Source organism: Acanthopagrus latus, chromosome 5 (genome assembly GCF_904848185.1).
Source record: "Acanthopagrus latus isolate v.2019 chromosome 5, fAcaLat1.1, whole genome shotgun sequence".
In the NCBI taxonomy this organism is placed as follows: domain Eukaryota; kingdom Metazoa; phylum Chordata; class Actinopteri; order Spariformes; family Sparidae; genus Acanthopagrus; species Acanthopagrus latus.
The window spans coordinates 3920684-3940896 of NC_051043.1; the positions used below are offsets into that span (position 1 = coordinate 3920684).

General features: G+C 41.4%; 1 protein-coding gene across 2 annotated transcripts in view; it reads left to right on the forward strand.

Annotated features, from left to right (window-relative positions):
* The window catches only part of abca2 (ATP-binding cassette, sub-family A (ABC1), member 2), a 79373-nt gene that overhangs the window by 41321 nt on the left and 17839 nt on the right, over positions 1-20213 (forward strand). For both annotated transcript variants that reach the window (XM_037098062.1, XM_037098063.1), the window contains 16 exons: positions 535-711; positions 5057-5278; positions 6050-6429; positions 6796-6955; positions 8808-8936; positions 9060-9227; positions 9949-10045; positions 11044-11217; positions 13234-13336; positions 13630-13744; positions 15371-15561; positions 15792-15942; positions 16083-16287; positions 17764-17928; positions 18531-18711; positions 19790-20002. In XM_037098062.1, coding sequence (XP_036953957.1) covers positions 535-711; positions 5057-5278; positions 6050-6429; positions 6796-6955; positions 8808-8936; positions 9060-9227; positions 9949-10045; positions 11044-11217; positions 13234-13336; positions 13630-13744; positions 15371-15561; positions 15792-15942; positions 16083-16287; positions 17764-17928; positions 18531-18711; positions 19790-20002 — 2831 coding nt within the window. The remainder of the gene's footprint in view (positions 1-534; positions 712-5056; positions 5279-6049; positions 6430-6795; positions 6956-8807; positions 8937-9059; positions 9228-9948; positions 10046-11043; positions 11218-13233; positions 13337-13629; positions 13745-15370; positions 15562-15791; positions 15943-16082; positions 16288-17763; positions 17929-18530; positions 18712-19789; positions 20003-20213) is intronic.

Here is a 20213-nt window from a genome sequence, read left to right on the forward strand (position 1 = left end):
ATGAAAAGTATAATCCTCCTGATCAATAATGGATAGGATATGAATTTTAATGACATTGCCTGCAGCAATCATCCAGCAGCTGCAACCTTATGGATAGGTCATATCAACATTTGCACACGAGGGAACAGCAGATAAACTACACTGACACTGGCGTTCTGTTCTGCTGATTAAATATGCCACAGTGTTTGTAACTGTACATTACAGGGTGCATGGAAATGTTTCAAAAAACTGAAAGCAGCCTCTCAAATGATAAAATCAGACTGCATGCACGGTGAACCTGCCTTTGTACAGTAACTGAGTAAAGTTACTGTTTGCACAGTGTGGTCACTCACTGGGTGTGAAAATGACAGCTGCGTCAGTCTGAAACTAATAATGACGCTAGTCACTTCTGAGCTGTGCACTTGCTGTGCACTGCTTTGCGTCGAGCAAAAGACAGAGCCCACAGTCTCACTTGAATTGAAATCTTCTTGCCAATGAGCAGGTATGCTTTGTTTCATTAACAGTGATGTCTTCCTTGTCTTCCCCCACCACTAGGAGCAGCTGCTGGGAGGTGTGCACAGGCTGGATGGAGGCCTGATCCACAAAGCCTTACGTGACCCAACGAAAGCAGCCCATAGGCAGGCACTGCTTAAACTGATGTCCCAGGCTTTAGGCCTCTCTGAAGTCACAGGAAACCAGCGAAATGACCAACAGGGCCTGAAGGAGGTCGAGGTAATGATATTTGCTATCTAAGATTGAAACCTACGTACTGTAGGTTTTGCACACACAAACACAGAGATTTTCAGCTGTTACTCCAATTTTGGCTTCTGCTCACCTCTGATATACCTTGGAACTATATGAGGTCACTAAAATCCAAGACTTACCACAAGAACCTGGGACAAAAAAAACACCCGTGTAAGTGTCTCACTCTCAGTGTAGCTGCCTTGATATCCCGGAAAATATTTCTGTGATACGATTCATGATACGATACAGGCCCGGTGGCGCAGCAGTGGAAGGGCAGCCTGACCTGTGGACAGCTGACCTGTTTGCTCCTCCTGATAAGCCCAGAAGCACTCCTGCAGATAAGAGCAGCTGCAGAGGATGAACAGTATCCAAAAAGGAAGACAAATTGATAATGGGCTCCTTGTCTGTAGCCGCTGCTCAATCCAAACAACTCGCCATATTGAACACCTCGTGTTACACAGACACCCTTTATGGGTCCAGCGTGTCGCAATGAACAGCGACTGAAACCTTCTATTACCCAGGTGCCTACATAACCGAGGCACCAGCTGTTCTGCAGACTCTTCACAACTACAGCTCTACGGGACTGCATATGGCTGGTGGACAGACATCTCCGTTTCAGGGACATAAGTTCAGCCACCAACGCCAACTTCACATCTGGCTAAAAGTTCACTGTAGGAACAGAGGCATTCCCTGTGTGAACACCTTTACTGCCTTTTCAAACAGCCCTCAGCTTTTTAAATCTGACGACCTCCATCCCTCTCATGGAGGACTTGTGCCTTTTATAGACAAATGTTGAATTGACGCTCTTGTAAGGCTTTCACTACTACTTGTTATAGACAGTAAACTTAGGACACCCCTTTGAGAAAAAATGTCATGCAAGATATGTTGGTAGATGTAGACACTTTCTCACAAAGGTATTGCAGAGAATATTGGTATTTTTTCATCGCAACATTGTGAAATTTGGTAGATTGTTACATCCCTACTCAAAGTGTATTGAATCAGTGTTTCTTTGTGTCTTATTTGCAGAATGGCAGATTTGTTTAGCTCTGGGTCAATTTTGTGAGGAAAAAAAAGAGAAATGTTTTAAAGTTTTTTTTCTCACCTAGTTTAGTTTAGGGCCTTGCTTATCATTTTTCCTACCCGGTTGTTTTTAAATGTTTCATGTTTTTAATGACCTTTCTGCAGTACAAAATCTTCTTCTTTGGCAGTTTCCTCATACTCAGTTTCACTAGTCTGACTGTTTATTTTCTTGCGTCGGCTCGACACATAGGTGGTCACCATCATTCTGAGTTGTTGTGTGTGGGAGGAGCTGGAAACATGGATCAACCGCATCCATTTGTTTCTCTGCTGTGCGATTGGCTGTTGGCTGCAGAATATAAGGAGGCAGCAAACAGGTTCTAGTGAACTGTGGACAGTAGGAGGCAAGGCTTTCTGGGATATGATGGGGTTTTGGCTCTGGCAGTGGTCACTGAGGCAGTCAGTGCAAAATGTTATATTTCTCACAGGAGGCCTCAACATATGGCACCAGATCAGACCTACCAAAGGCTGGGTCATGGTCTGGGTTTATGAGCCTTTCAGCTGAGTTAGCAGGCAAGACGGGAGGATTTCATGAAAGGCCACAGTCAGGTAGAGGACTGAGTGATGAGAGGCACGACTCTTCCAGGCTGATCTCAACAGAGGAGGACAACTATTGACAAATATGGATCAGTGGACCAGAAGGACTCAAGTGGGCATGAGGACAGTGTGGGTGGTGCTTAAATAGGTATTTTTACAGCGAGGAAAGAAAGCTACTCAACCCAACTGAAGAGTAAGTCACACAGTGGTGGAGGCTTTAAAGCACTAACAGGAGAGAGGGAGGGAGATTTCCTATCAGGGTTCCATCTGTCAAAATGTTCAGGTGCGGTATGTCATGATACATGCTAAAGGAGGTTGGGGATAGTAAATGACAGTGAGCAGTTTTCAGGGCAGGTGAGCTGAGAAGACTGAATCACAACTCAGCGAACTAGAGGAACTGTAGCTCCTGTGGCTACCAAGGCAGAAGGTACAGTGCAGGAGGAATCCATGACGGTCATAAACAGGTTCAGCTGAACCGTCAGCAGAGGAGGAGTACATGTTTTTTTTGTGTTAGCAGGCTAAAAGGACTGCAGCTTCTCTGGCTGCAAAAGGGAAAGTGCAAGGAGGCCAGAACCAGGTTGTGGCAAACACACAAATGATGAAGTGTGAGGCAGGTCTTCATTCGCCCTGTCATGGACCGCAGGCACAGTCAGGCAGTTGAGAGGAAGTTTGACAGATGACAGGGCGATGCCCTCTGTCCCGCAGATCTCACTAGTGCACAGTGACAAGATGCCTTTCAACCGCTCCCACGTGGCAACCACCTACCTCAGAAACCACCCTGAACACTGTCGCAAACCACTGCTGCGTTCTTTTAACCGTAACCTAACCTTGTAATCCTTGTTTTTTATGACCTTTCCTTAACCTCTTACTCATACTTTTCCAAACTATAATATGTTGTTATTATTATTATTATTTTGGTATCATTGTTCTTCATCTACTAATCTACTGCTACTGCAGTAAGTACATGTGCATGCAGTTGCAACACATTCTGACTTTAGATTTTCTTTTTCTTTAATTTTTTTTCATTCAGTTAAGCTTAATTTTGTCTGTTCAGTTTACTTAAAGTCAGGTTAGATGAGGTTAATATTAAGTGGTTGTTAAGTTATTTATCGGTGGTTTTAATGGCTACAATATAGCTTCCTCCTTCAGAAATACCACATCCATATCTTGTTATGCTGCTCGTAAACAGTGTTTCCTGTAGCTAACATACAGCTGTAGCTGCATACAGCCTCTTTTGTCTCTCCTCATCCTCTCCTTTTCATTCCACCTTCTTGCCCACCTTCTCCTGTCTTCCTTTACTCAGTTTCTCCCTCTTCTGCATTTCTTTCTGCTCCTCCTTCAGTCATTGTATTGCCTGCTTTTCACTCTCTCTACTCCTTAACTTTTTCTTTCTCCTATTTTTGTCTCTCCTTTTTCTGCCCGTTATGTTCCTCTTTCTCCTCTTTCAACTGGTCCAATTGAACTGAACAAGAAATATTCTGAATTTGCCCAGTATTGATCTAGTTCAGTTTGCCTCCATGTGTTCACACTGATATTATTGATGTGATTATTGTTAAGTGATTCTAACTCTCAAAATGCATAGACCAGAACATAAAGGTATTTGGTGGAGCTGTGCAGCAACACTGTTAGTAGTAGAGCAGCCCTATTTCAGACCCTCAGCTGACTTTGATTACAAAGTGGCAAAGTGGATAGAACACATGTCACATGAGGCCATGGTCATGGTTTTTTTTCCCATCACTGCACTTAAAGAAAAATTTCCAACATGTTTGTTAACTTCACACATCCATATTTATAGTTGATTGTATTATTAATTATTACATGTACACATGATGTGCCCCTTTTACAGTGATTGTATCCTTGCCACAGTGGGCCAGGGTCTTGAATCTACTTTGCTGCTTGTCATCCCCAATCACTCCCTCCTCACGTTTACGTTCACTCTTTTAAAAACACATTCCTCATCCCATGGAATTTTAACTTTTATACATGTACATACTGACATACACACAACATATGCTGTCTGGTACAGTGGCCAGCATAGAACCCATGCCCATGCTTGGGAATGGTAAAGCAGTGTGGGGCAATTTCTGCATTTCCAGCAATGGGCATTCCAGCATTCACAGCACATTTTCAGCAGGGAATGCATTTTCTAGTTCCAGATACAACCGAAGTTAAGGTATTTTTATTTAACACAGTGCTTAATGTTGCTTTGAATAAGTATGAGGTTGATGACAAGTTGGTGCACATTTAGCAACCTAGACAGAATAGAGTGTGCTGTTGTTGGTATTCCAATGGACTTTCCTGTCATTTTTGCCCAGAAGCTGAGAAGCAAGACTCGAGAACTTGTTCAAGTTGGCAGAGTTGGCAGAATTATCGACAATGATGAATGTCACTCAACAGATAATTATGTATTTTCAACAGAAAAATGTGCCGCTCGACACCTTCCTGTCATGTTGTACAGCTGGAGGATTTTGTTGTGACTGGAGAGCGCAATGTGGTTAGGTAGGGTAGTCCCTTTAGCAGCTGGAGGATGGCATCTGGGTACCATGGAGATAACTGCAAACTTTCACCAAAACATTAATTATAAGCATTGTGTGTGTCTTTGATTTCTATCGAACGACAGTTCATTAAAAATGTCTATAAGTCAGGCTTAAGACCGAGACTGTGTATGGGATTCACGCATAAAATCATCAATCAAAAACGACGTCTCTGTCTCCCACAGGGGGTCCTCCTGACCGGAGCCATGCTGGAGGTCCTCACCTGTGAGGAAGGCGAGGCCAGTGAGCTTAGTAACATCCTGTTGGTGCCAGAGAAACAGCGACCGGTGCTGCAGGCCTATCGCAGCACAGTTTGCAGCGGAGGAGAGGGTCAAAGGTCAGAGCGCTTCAGGCAGATGAGCCTTGCTCTGAGAGAGCAGATCAACACACAGAGTGTCACCAAGAAGGTACAGCAAAATGATTTGCTTTAGATCCATTGCTGTCGTCAGATACAAAAAAAAGTTTGTTTTACAAAATAATTAGTTGTGTTTTATGTTTATCTCCTCTCCCAATTTTAGTTTTCTTTGCTAAAGACTATGTGAAAAATGTGCAAATGTGATGCAAACGAAAAAAATGGTGGAGGATTCATTTTGTGCTCTATTGGTAGTAATTTTGGCGCCCCCTAACAACAGGTCATGTGACCAAAAACCTTCTTTGATCATCATGAAATTTGCAGGACTCAGAGGTCTCATCGATATAGCCAGGAATTAATTTTGAGGAATTTTTTGCCCCAGCAGGAAGTCGGCCATCTTGAATGGCGTGCGCCAATTTTCATATTGCCAACACTGTTTCGAGGACTTTAGGATGTTCGCATGATGTTTGTTAGGGTCTGGGCCTTTTCAGTGACAGGATGGCTGTACATTAAATGTTGTATATTGTAGGTCTATATTGGGTACCTCTGTGGTCTGCCAATATCATGGTATTATTCTTGTTTAGTACAAGCTCAACACAAAATATGTCTGAGTTTTGTTGAGCCAGTTCATGGGACATTAACTGTCTAGGTAAAAAGAAAATGGGACTCAGTTTTCACTTTCCACACCGCTCACACATCTGCTGTATATCTCTGCTGTATATCTCTGAACCAACCAACCTCTGACAAAGAAGATTGAACGTATAATTAAGGATCTAAATTTTTTGTGTTTGCTCACAAATTGTCTCATCCAACCTCATCCCACCAGCTCCACCTGGAGAAGCCCAGCTCTTTAGTTCCTCTGTCTCAGTCTCACCTTGGGGCCTTATTGAAGGACCTGGCTGATATAGAGAGGCTTCTTAAAGATGTGGACCTTCTCTCTGGCCTGGCCCGCCTGCTGCCCAAAGGAGCCTGTATTGGACGAACTTCAGCCTCCCCCACCAACATGACTTGGCCCCTTAACGCCACCACCTGGGGCCCAAACACAACTGACGTCCCCAGAGAGGACGGGGAGGAAGAAGCAGAAGGAGGTGGTATAGGAGCAGGGAGAGGCGAAGGGAAGGAAGAAGCAGAAAACCCTCATTCTCAGTTTTCAGCATTTGTACAACTGTGGGCCGGACTGCAGCCGATTCTGTGCGGGAACAACAGGTGGGTGAGACCACAGCGTGGATGAAATCCAAAAATGACAAGATGACACACAATGTGTTTTGCACCTTGTCCAGAGATTGGACATTGTGCAAAATATAGACTATATGAGATTTAACAAGATTAGAATCAACATTAAATTTGAAACTTATATGTCTTGTCAGATAATTACAGCTTTGCTTGTTATGTTAAAACTATACAATAGGAGCAGTGAGATATGAGCACAGTACGCTCGTGGTCCAATATATCTATCTATCTATATCTGTATATCTATGACTGATAACATATAAACTTCATACATATAAAACATGAAAGTACTTTGACTTGGCAGGAAGGTTACTGGCCTTCAACCTGTGGTTCTGCTTGCAGGATCATTGAGCCGGAGGCTTTGAAACAGGGTAACATGAGCTCTCTGGGATTCACCAGCAAAGAACAGCGGAATCTGGGCCTACTGGTTCACTTGATGACTACAAATCCCAAGATCCTCTATTCCCCAATTGGATCCCAGGTGGATAAAGTGATTCAGAAGGCAAGTAGACACTACTCTATTTAGTGTGGCAGTATGATTGGAGTTTTTGATATTTTTCTCAGTGACAAAGCTCTTTCATTGAGCTCCATACTGAAAAATACCAGAATGAAGGTTAAAGCTGCACTAGTTTCTTTTTTGACAGTAGTGGAATTTTCAAACACAGCACTGAAATGTTATCACATTGAAAACTTTTGAACAAGCAGCTGCCAGTCATGTTTTTTCCTCATATTCACAAGTTCACATGTTCATTGAGTTCCTCAGAGCTAAAAAGGGCTCCAAGAATCAGTAGTGCTGAGGAGTAAAATGTCTGTTTGTATGTCACTTCAAGCAGCTACTCTCACATTTCACATAGTCATTCATTAGAAATACAATTCTGCGTTTACCACAGAGTCAGACTTTAATTGTGGCAGTGGCTGTCCAGCTGGGGTGCCATAGAACAGCTGACCGGTGTTGGCTAACTTCCAGTTTAGCAATAGCCTAACTTGGATGGGGATAAAATGTGATCAGGCGGCTCTTCTAGCCTCTAATTGCCCACATTCTGACAGTAAAATGAATTATTTTTGCGGGGGTTGTGAGACTTTTATAAGCATTTTACAGATGCGTCTTTCACAAAGTTACCTTATGGGAAAAGGTCCCCAGTGCATCACATGACGATGTAATGACGCTGCTTGGCCATGACAAAAACTGGCTTCAAGGCCTGGTGCACTTTGTGGGAGCTTGATCTTCACTATGAGGCAGACATCTTTGCAGAGGAAGTGACGGTCAAGCCAGTCCTCCTCCTCTTCTTCGTTGGTTTTACTGGCGGTCTAAAAACCACACTGCCATCCACTGTATTGGAGTATATAAAACTATTCACTGAGGGGTGCCTGTCTTGAGTGAGAATGGGACGCGCAGCTCCAAAAATAGAAAATCAACATATGGCAGCCAATGTTGATATTGTGGCGGACCGCCACAAATAAAGTAATGTGTGGGAAGTTTTCAGCAAATATTTTATATCCAAAGTTCCACTGTCTAGCTTTTTTTCCACAGCTCAGAGTCTTCAGCAGTTGTTATTTAAAGATGAAGCCCATGAGATTGAATGTCTAACCTTGATTTAAGATTATTTAGTCCAAAGTGAAGAATGAACTGATCAATGCAGCTTTAACAGATATAGGACTGGCCACAGCAGCATTTGAAATATTAACATTTGTTGACTGTTTCTTTTCACGAAGTTGCAGTGGATTCACTCACAAGGTCAAAATAAAATTAGCACACTTCAGGGAACTGCTAACTGTGAACCAATAGAAAGCTGTGTTGACGATGCAGGGAATAGAGAAATTGAGGATGCTACTGTAGCCAGCTGTGTATATGCTACTATGATGGAAAAAAAGCCACATCACATTGTTGGTTGTGGTCTTTTATGGTATTTGGAGGACAAATATAGAATATCACTGCCTCTGTTTTCTGAGGTTTGTTTATTATTCCCTGATAAATATATTTTACTCTTGAGAACATGGCATGTGTAGTTCCAAACAATGGGAATGGGTTAATCATTTGTATTCTAAGCAGATGACATTAATTATGCAATGTACAGGAAGCAGCATTATAGCCTGTAATGCAGCTGGTCTCTTTATGTCTCAACATTAGCACAAACTACCACTGATTACTGTATCTGTTGGTTGGTAGCAGCCATGTAGCTCTGCTATGTGAGTGAGCAAGTGGGATGAAGTTGTTGGCGAGAGCAGTGAGTGTGGGAGGCTGAGAGATGGAGGGAGGTGGTGGAGGAAGAGAGGAAGAAGTGGAAACTATTGGCAAATGGCTGAATTCATACAAAATCTAATAAATCTAATCTGATCTTATTTTTTGCACTTAGGCAAATGAGACATTTGCGTTCGTCGGGAATGTGACACACTACACCCATGTGTGGCTGAACATCTCCGCCCAGCTCAGGACTTTTTTGGAGGAGGGCCGGCTGCACAATCACCTGGTGTGGTTACAGCAGGTAGACTCACAATCACGTCATCGTTGGACATTATTGATAATACAGCGCTCAGGATGTGAGGCTGTCATCATGTAATGGTCCATCTGTTGGGGTCCATTCTTCCTCCCTCTCATCTCTCTCCAGCTGTCCTCGGAGCTTCAGCAGCACCCTGAGCTGTTAAATAGCACAGACAATGAGCTGATGCAGGGTCTGATGGAGGGAAACTACAGTCTTCCTAACACCTCCACCCTGCTGGAGCAGCTGGACACCATCGACAATGCTGCATGCGGCTGGTCGCGCTTCATGTCTAAGGTCAGTATAGTGTAAACAAAAATGGGATTCCAAATTGGTGTGAACTTATCAGAACACTGACCAGTAGACTGCCAACTACCACAGGTCAACTGCATAGAATATGCATCACATGCCTGAATCAGCTGTAACACCTTCTACTGCTGCATCAAGTTCATGGAAACTAGTTAGAGCCCTGTTAAAACACTGGATAATTATCATATTAATATCCAGTATATATATATATATATATATATATATATATATATATATATATATATATATATATATATATATATATATATATATATATATATATATATATATATATATATATATATGTATGTATGTATATGACTGATGACATTAAACTGGCAATAGACAACTCAACAAAATGTGCCCAGGACCTAATCAGCCCATAAAGGAGTATTACATGTGTCAATTTAAAAAATGGAAATAAGTCAAGACAACAAGAAATTAGTTCAACTGCTACATGAACTTATTTTTAATCAATACAAATGCAATGCAAGGAGACAGCTGGCCTGGTTAGTCTAAATTAACCAACATCTCTGAAGCATAGTCAGTAACATGTTTTACTTCAGTTGTTTAATCAGTACACAAACACTTCAATGGTGGAACTATTTACAAGCATGACTTCCGAGTCCCAATGAAAACAGGACTTCATGAGGTCATAGTTACTGTCGTGAATGTGGAACATTATTTGTGTCGTGTCCTGTGTTTCCAGGTTAGTGTGGATGTCTTCAAGGGCTTTCCTGATGAGGACAGCATCGTCAACTACACCCTGAACCAGGCCTACCAAGACAACGTGTCTGTGTTTGCCAGTGAGTCATCCCTGTGTGTCAGGCTGTTATCATGGTGCCTCAGTTTATCAAAGAAAAAGAAAGAGAAATAAGCTTGTAGAAAAGTGCTGGTCCTCCATGTTCTTTGTGCTGTCGCAATAAAACAAACAATCAAATGAAAATACGGTGAAATAAAATAAACTAAAGATGGTGTATCTGGAATGTGAACCGAATTTCAAGTAAATGTTGGAGTAAACCATTCTGAGGTGTGTGCTGGGTAGACGGTGGGAGAGCGTACGTGTTACTCTTGCCGGGGTGTGCAAAGTTGTTTTTTTCAGATCACTTAATGTTGAAATTTGCCTCAAAATCCTACCTTCTGTGGGTATCAGTAGTACAAGAAGAAATATCTCATTATTTTCTGTTGGTCTTTTTGGAGGATAAACCATGTCAATAACCTTGTTAGAATAACCTTGTTTTCATGATTGATAAGTCTACAGTTAGTGAATCTGCAAATTTTGGCTCATTTTATAATTAAATAACAGGGCACAAGACGTCTCCTTCCTCAATGAAAGGTGCATTCTCAGAGCATCCCACATCACATTCCCTATGTTGCATACTAGATCATTAACTAACTACCTAGCTAGTTGTGATATCACAGAATCCTGCTTGAACATTAGTTCTGAGACTGACTCATTGCATGATCATCATATCTTTAAAGATACCAGCCGGACATCCTGAAGCTGGGCAGCTGAAGTTGTGGTCCATCTCAAACGTGCATGCTTAGGGGCCAAAGGAACTTTTCTAGCTTTTGCCAATGGTTTTCTCATTATTTAAATAGACATTTCAAACAAATATTAGTGTTTGAAATCCAAACCATGTCCCATTACATATACGGTCTCATTTTCATGAGAAAAAAGCATTTGAGACGTAAACAGAAACAGATAGTAGCTATGAAGTTCCCAACATGCAGACACTGTTCTTGAACCTACAGCATGATCTGACCTTAACACTGACCTTATGTATGCTCATTTCTTTTTCAGGTGTGATTTTCCAGACTAACAAAGATGGCACCCTGCCACCCCACGTTCTGTACAAAATTCGACAAAACTCCAGCTTCACAGAGAAGACCAACGAAATCAGGCGGGCCTACTGGCGTCCTGGGCCCAACACTGGAGGAAAATTCTACTTCCTCTATGGTTTTGTTTGGATCCAAGGAAAGTATCTGAAATACAGTGCTCTTTGTTTGAGGCTCATTGTTTTAGTGCAGTCTGCAGATAGCAACAGCATGTGCTATAAATCAAGGGAGCCAGACTGTGGTGTCAAACACATTGTTTAGTTTGTTTTAGAGATTTATTCTGGTAAAGTGCTTACCAATGTGCATTGGGAAGTATGCGCACCTGTGAAGATGCCAATGCAAGCTGCAGCAGAAGCACTTCTTCACTGCAAGTTGTATTTTACTCAGGAAACAAAGAAGCTGCTCGTCATCACTCGAACGTTCGGTCGTTGGTTTCTTTTTTTGCGATTCAGTGAAGCAAATCTACTAGCCGCTTGCATATTTTACCAGCATTTGGCTCATGGATAGTGCAGATTTTGAGCCCTGCTGACAAGGTTAGATCCAAATTACAAAAAACATGTAAAATACATTGTTTTAAAGTGTATGTCAATGCAAAATGTTGTAATAGGATTTACCCAGGTAATCAGAATTCTGTCATCACCTCAAGACAATGGAAGCAAGTAGATTTTTTACATAAAAATGCAACATTCCATAATAGACAACTCTATAAAACATTTTCAAAAGGACTGTTAATTTGTTAGAGTATAGTTCTCCAGATTCAGTTTCATTCTTTATTCTCCTCAGTTGATGATATTTTTTTTCACAGTCTGTTTACATAAAGGACATGATTTTCAGGAGGGTTATTTCTATTCTATTCTGAGTGTGTGAACTGTGAAACTGCAGGTGGTGCAGAAGCGCCATCGGGAGGTTGTTAAGTGAGAAAGCCCTAAGTTTGTGGATCCCAGAGAGTCATTATTGGCAGCGTTTATGGATGTCTGCGGTGTGGTCGCCAAAGCTCAGTTTACCGTCTAGGATGGCGAGATACTTCAAGCTCTGCACCTTGTCCTCTGGCTGGCCATAGATGGAAATGGGGCAGTGAGGTGGACAGTGCATATTGCAGGTGTCAAACATGAGCTACGACTGATAGTTGGCTGCATGCATCTTTGTCACCTGACTGAAAGGCAGCTCTTTTTATGGCTCACATCAACAAACCTCCAGGCCCTCTGGTTGGGGAATGATCTTATTAACTTGTCACCACACCATTAAACACACTTACTGATGTATATTCTTTATCATTAGTGTGGTTATCTTAGGTGTTGCCAGTATATGAACTCAAAAATGCCCAGTAGAGCTGCTGTAGCGTCATCTGTCCACCGTTGAAAGGTCTATTCTGATGTTTTGTAGAGAAATGTGGTCTGATTGTCCAATGTGTTGTTAAGGGTTATAGTGTAGGGCTTTGTTGCTGCCAGGAATTGTTGTTTAAACATGAGGGCTGAGAGGAAAAGTTGGTGATAATCTCTGTAAATCTGTCATCACGAGCTACAGTTTACAAATTATATAGTCATTTGGTCCATTATTAAAATATAACATATTTATTAAAGCAGCTTTAAATGTACCATAAGAAACTTTCAACAGGTTATGAAAGAGACACAGTTTAATACTGATGCCTCTATATGACCTACATAAGCAATAAGCTTGCATCAGCAAGAACTGGCTATTTCTACACAATTATTAGCCTGTCGTGATCAGATTTTAACATGTATTTGTTGGATAAGTCACACAATTATAAAAAAAAAGAAATGATGGCAGAGCGCTGAGGATAAATTGAGGAGTCTACCAACCGGACCAACCTGAGGAGAGAAGCTGCTCTGTAGTCCGGTTGTATGGTGCGGTGCCATAACAGTTGATTTTGTTTCCCCATCATTATCTTTTGTCTAAAGCCAGAGTCAACAAAAAATGAAAGCTCCTTGTTGTAGATATACATAACTGTTTAAACAGTAATTCAACAACCAGAAACCAGTAGGTAGAGGAGGAAAATTAAATGTAACTCAAAAAAAACATTTTTGAGTTTGGGACCTAATAATTACTAGGCAGGGTTTTGGTAAATAATGCACAAAATGCAGTGCACTTTTAATACAGTTTTCAACTTTATTTTCTCTTTCTTCCTCTTCTGTAGATATGATAGAGAGAGCCATCATCAACACGTTTGTCGGACATGATGTGGTTGAACCTGGGAACTACGTTCAGATGTTCCCCTACCCATGTTACACCAGAGACGAGTAAGAAATGACCTTTGTCATGGCTTCTTTTCTGTGGTTCTGTTCATGTCATAATGTTGAGCATGACAGCAGCCAGACATGGAAAAGAATGTATACAGATATTTAATATTCAATTGGAAACGTGTATTTCAAACAGTTTATAAAAAATGTGTTATTTGTGTTTGTTGAATATATTTAATAGATCTTACACATTTGAAATTCTGAAGACTGGTGCAGTTGAAATGTAGTGTGATCTAAACATGTGTGTATTTTGTACCTAACTGATACCCTGTATTGTTGTTGGTGTTTTTCAGTTTTCTGTTTGTGATTGAGCATATGATGCCTCTGTGCATGGTCATCTCCTGGGTTTACTCAGTAGCCATGATGATTCAGCACATTGTGGCTGAGAAGGAGCACCGACTCAAAGAGGTTAGACTGTCTGATAATCTGTCTGTCGCGAGTCACCACTACTATGTTGTGTAGTATTGTTATTATGATCATTTTTAAGGATACGATTGTTGATGTTCCATATTTTCCTTGCTGTCAACAAATCACATGTGAAGAGCCAAACCAATACTGAATGTGTCCTCCTGACAAGTGTTGTGCATGTACTAGCCTGACCCATCTTCTTCCTCTCAATTATTTTGTCAAAACCACACACACGGTGGCACTGGGTGACATGTCCCTTTACCCTTTACCACATGAACACACACATACACTGTGGTTTATTTTAACCCCATTCAACATATACTTGCTGCCACAAATTCTCACTGCTGCTCCAAATGTGGGTTGAGTGGCTGCTGAAAATAGTCCCCAATAAAAACACTGTTTGTTCCTATTTTGAGCAACATTTGACACAACTACAGTGAGCAGCTGTCTCACGAAATGACAGATTTTTTTTTTTCTTTTAAACAAAAAAACCCCTCAAGATTTATCAGGTGTTTAAAAGATTTATATCTTCAATAGGAACAAAACAATGATTTAAGTCATTGTTGGGTTTTCTTGGTAAATATAGAAAGCACAGTAACAGTTGCAAATTATGTGTATGAGCAGCATTGTAATTGTAAAGTAATTACTATGACTTAGATTCAGCCCGCCATGATACTATTACTGCTATACTATTTCAGTCGTCTTTCAACCCTATGAGGGGAGAAATTTGAGAAAACGCTGAATAAGAGTCGCCAGGCAATATTCAACACCCTCAACTCTCCCTCTCTCTCTCTCTCTCTCTCTCTGTCTCTCTCTCTGCGTTTCTTAATATCATCATACTTGTGTGTCTGTGACCCACAAACTTCTTAGTCACAGCCAATCACAGAGTGCCTTTAGGCACAACGTCCTTTCTGCTCCAATATTTTAGACTTGAACCTGACTTAGCTAAAATCTCCCAGCAGTGGCAGCACTGTTAAGATTTTAAAATGATAATGACATTGAAGCTGCAAGCAGCAATGAACGGGGCCTCGCTCCATGCATGTCGGGCTGCCATGCCGTCGGAGGGTGCGCTCACCACTTGCATGTCATGTTGTAGTGTATGATGTGTAGGACACAAACTGTAAGTGTCATGTAAATCAGTTGATGTTTGTCTGACTTCCTGTGTCAAGTGGAAATGAAAGTGGCATTTTTGCCAGATGTATATTCTAAGTTTGGTGAGTTTTGGGGTATGTTCAGGCTTCCAGAACTGTGCCTAAACACGTGGAGGAAAAATAATAATCATAGCAGATTCTATGGGTCCTCGCACTGGTCAGTGCTCAGACCCTTATAAAAAACATTGTTTCTCTAAATAGCATCCATTTGCCCACTTACAAGGCTTGCCAAATGTCCTTAAGTCATCTAAGGAGCCAAAAAAGTTATGTACATATATGATATAATATAGTAATTATATATAAGTAACACATGTATGTATGTATGATATGATGATCATCATCATAAAAAAGCCACTGCTGCACAGATATTTACCAATTAATTCACACTATTTTAGTGTGAAAAAACAGACAGACACACACAAAACCTCAGAAAGTTCCTTATATTAACCCTAACCCTATCATGTAACTTCCTCAGGTGATGAAGATGATGGGTCTGAACAATGCTGTTCACTGGGTTGCTTGGTTCATCACTGGCTTCGTCCAGCTGTCCATTTCTGTCACCGCTCTGACAGCCATCTTGAAGTATGGTCGGGTATTGCTCCACAGTGATCCCTTCATCATCTGGCTCTTCCTCACCATCTATGCTGTGGCCACCATCATGTTCTGGTGAGCTCTCATAGAGTCCCTCTCTTTATGTGATGTAAGGAAACACTGTGCTCTCACCACAGGCTGGATGCATCTTCAGTCCTCAGTCTACGTCTACGTAGGATGCATTCAGGCACAGTACTTAGTGTAGGTCAAGCCCTTGTCGAGGGATTGCTAATTTCGACTAGAATTTAATTTCATGAAACTACTACATGATGAAGAATCTAATGTAACTTCCCTTTGTTTTCCAGCTTTTTGGTGTCAGTAATCTACTCTAAGGCCAAGCTGGCTTCAGCCTGTGGAGGAATCATTTACTTCCTCAGCTATGTACCCTACATGTATGTGGCCATTAGGGAGGAGGTGGCCCATGATAAGATCACTGCCTTTGAGAAGTGCATCGCAGTAAGGCCTTTTCTCTTTTTTCAAACTTTTTCATATGAATCAGAAAACATTTGGGGTCAGTTTGTAAAATGTGCCACTTATATTATGAATAAACCAGATGATACTACGTAAATAATCACCGCTTCATGTGTCTCCTTCAGTCTCTGATGTCGACCACAGCTTTTGGTCTTGGCTCCAAGTATTTTGCGCTGTATGAGGTAGCAGGTGTTGGCATCCAGTGGCGGACCATCAGCCAGTCACCAGTAGAAGGCGATGACTTTAACCTGGGCCTATCCATGATGATGCTTATCATCGATGCTGGTGTCTATGGTGTGCTCACCTGGTACATAGAGGCCGTGCATCCAGGTATGAAATCATCACTTTCCCAATCCTGTTATATATATTTTCAGATAGAATAGAGCAGTTTGTTACTCAGTTACTTTGAAGGATGCTTCATCAGCCGATCAAGTTCTCCTTACTTAACTTAGTACGAGAGGATTTCAAATTGAAGTTCACTTTTCTGTCAGGTCACAGTACTTAACTTGGCAAGACAAATTAAAACAGAACTTCATTTTGGAAGAAACTTAACAAAAGTTGAAAGACTCAAAAGAAATCTATCGATACAGTGATAAATATAAAGTTACAAGCCATAACGTGTGAGCGACTTCTCTGAAGACATATGACATCCACGTTGACCCACTGAAATAATGAACATAAGCATAACTGGGAGCACATAAACAGACAGGGGCAGCAACAAAGAAATACAACATTTATATGAGTGAATTCCTCTTTAAAGGAAATTATCATGAAGAACATTAACTTTCATGCAAATAACTTTGAAACAAAGAGTAAACAGTTTGTAACTACAATGCTAACCAAAATCGGGATTCAACAGAGTATCTTTCACAATTGCAGTAAGACATGTCCTGATTACTTATCTTACACATGTAGCAATATGGAAGCATTTACCCATACACGGTCAGGAGGTGGCAGTACTACCATGCTGCAGTAAAAACCTTAGACATATTACTCAGGCTAGGAAAGTGTTAGAACAACAATAAATGAATAAAAGAGTCACTTCATGGAGATTTTAAAGGGTACTGCAGAGATAGAAGCATTTACTGTTCATTTAAGTTGGAATGCAGGAAGATTTATGATCCTAGTTGACTGTTCAGGCTCCCCTGTAAAGAAAAGTGGGTAAACCTTAAAGTCCCCTTTGCTTGTGTCAGGGCTGATACAGATAGAAATTCACACTGGGGTGTCACTTGCAGTCCGTTGATTTTAGTGATAACAACCATTAACCAAATGGTCAATACCAGTTCAAAGATGAGGTCTGAATTTTCCCGACGGCAGGACAGGTTTCATCTCTGTCCTGTGAGTGTGACAGTTGTCATTTTGGCGAGTGTAATCCTACCAGACATGTATTGTAAATTTGTTTGAAATGTTGAAAGCTGTTTTTCCTTGGAAGTGGGAAAGCCTCTCCCTTCTAGACTGCATTATTAATGATGCAATCCAGAAGGGAAGGATTTTTTATGGCTGCTAAATGGGGAGAAAACTGTTTATTTCAATGTACCTATAATGACATGGCTGTGGAATGCAATCCTGCTGAACTGTCCCCGCTACAGTATTAAAGTCATTATCCTGAAATATGCCATTCTGAATCAGTAGTAAAGTATTTATACACACTGTGTTATTGCTAAATATTGCTTGTTGATACAAGATCTCAGTACTTGTTACACTTCAATGCTGTTCTTTCTCAGGGAGCACATGAAATAAACTGGTGGTCTCTATTCTTCCTCTCATGCTGTAGCTTAAAGCAAATGTGTTTTCCCTCTCTTACAGGAATGTATGGGCTGCCCCGCCCATGGTACTTCCCTCTGCAGAGGTCGTATTGGTCAGGCAGCGGACGCTCTGAGACCTGGGATTGGCCGTGGTGTGGAGGCAGTTCTGCCAGGCTCAGTGTGATGGAGGAAGATCAGGCTTGCGCGATGGACCAGCGGAAGACTGGTATAGACAATTAGCATCTACCATTGACCATGTATCGCTTATATACAGATTTTCCTTTTCTACATAAACACACTCTCCTCATTTAACTCCTGACTTAAACCATAGATATGATATATATATATATATATATATATTAATAAAAATTGATTTTGTTGTGCTTGTAGCATTAAAAGAAATACATTTAAATGATCAAACATTGTCCCGGTTGCTCTGGACCATCCTTACAATGCTATGTCAACAGATTTTATACAGACTATTCCTTTAGTTTCAGTGGGATCAGTCCACAGTGAAATAATCTGGAAAATCACAAGGGACATTGTTTTATGAGCACAACAAACTATGTTCTATTCAATTCCACTGGGGGATGAATTCAGTCGTTCAACCCCTTTGACCATTCTGAGTAATATATGTGTGTTCATGTACACACTCTAGTCCACCATGTAAGTGACCACAAAATCATCAGGTAAGAGAAAGTGCTATCAAAAAAACTAAAATCATAGTAAGTGAGAGAGGTGGAAGTTTATTTATGTCTATTTTTATATTTAAGAAATATCTTCCTACACCACTTATTTCTCCCTTTCGCATTTCTCTTCTAACCCCAGAGGAGATGCGAGGCATAGAGGAGGAGCCGAGCCACCTGCCATTGGTGGTGTGTATAGACAAACTGACCAAGGTGTACAAGACCGGCAGCAAACTGGCTCTCAACAAACTGAGCCTCAACCTCCATGAAAACCAGGTGGTCTCCTTCCTGGGACACAACGGGGCTGGAAAGACCACAACCATGTGAGGAGGACTAGTGTGTTTATTTGTGCATGTGTGTGATGATACAAGTAAACTCTGAAGATCAGTGTCGATCTGAAATACGGTTATGTAAAGAATACTGTTAATGTTGTCCAACTGTGATGTGACTATCCTATAGTTTTATTCTTCAGCTGACGCACCCCGTTAAACTTCTCTTTAAAGACATGGCATCCCACCATATATACACTGATTACACTAGTACAATGTTTTCAGAATTCATAGTTAGTATCATATGATAAATTCATTAAGTTTTTTTACATTAAAACCCTTGTATATTGAGGGGATTTGGGCATAAACAGATGAACAGTTGTGTTCCTAAAAGACCCTGACAACGTGGCTTCAAATGTTACCAAAGTTACAGTATATGTGTGAAAGAATTCAGGAGCTAGCAGAGCCGCGGTTGGTAGAAGCCCTGTGGTGCCTGGCAGAACCCAAAAGCGGACAATGAGGCAGAGGTTGAGTGCAGGCAGATTTATTGACAATTCAGCAATGGAATATGTAGGGCTGGATGTGGCAGCACTCTGGAGTGGAGATCCCATCGGAGAGGGGAGAGATGTTAGAGGAGAGGTTGCTCACTGTGGTGCTGGTGAGCCAGGTGACTTGTGGAGGCTCAGTTTGAGCTCGAGGCGAGGGTGCCTGCTGCAGAGGTGCAGTGAGCTGTGTTGCTGGTCACTGGTAGCTGGGGTAGTTAGTGAACGCTGGAGGAAGCACAAGATAATCAGGTTTCCAAGTAAGATATAATAAACAGACAAGAGGCTTAGTGGCATCACGTCAGACAACACTGATATGTTTAATCAAATAAACTTAAAAGCAGTTGCTTCCATAAACACACACAGAGTAAATTATAAAGAGATAATAGTTTATGTTTAGCGCTCAGGTACACAAAGCTTCTGGTACTCCTGGAGAGAGGCATAAGTGACAATCAGTGAATTAGTTACTGTACCTGTCTGTCTGAACGCTGCAGAGGTCCATAATATCGATGCATGCAACATACAGATCTTGCTTGAATTACCTGACACCAATGCTACTTCTATTGACCGCCTACACTGAATTGTGACAGGTCCATCCTGACAGGCTTGTTCCCGCCCACTTCGGGCTCTGCCACCATATATGGTCATGACATCCGCACGGAGATGGAGCGCATACGTCAGAACCTGGGCATGTGTCCTCAGCACAATGTCCTGTTTGACAAGCTGAGCGTGGAGGAGCACCTGTGGTTCTACTCCAGACTCAAAGGCATGGCTGAAGAGGACATACGCAAGGAGATGGACAAGTCAGTACAAGTGCACTGCATTTCACTTAATCCTTCAGTCATTTGCCTGTGGCATTCAAACGGATATAATAAAGCGGGGCCAGTAGATTTGTCTCCCACACGTTATTATTATTATTATTATTATTATTATTATTATTATAAATTATGTATGCTGAGTTGCCCACCATAATACTTCACTATCACCATTGATGACAGAACATAACCCATGCAG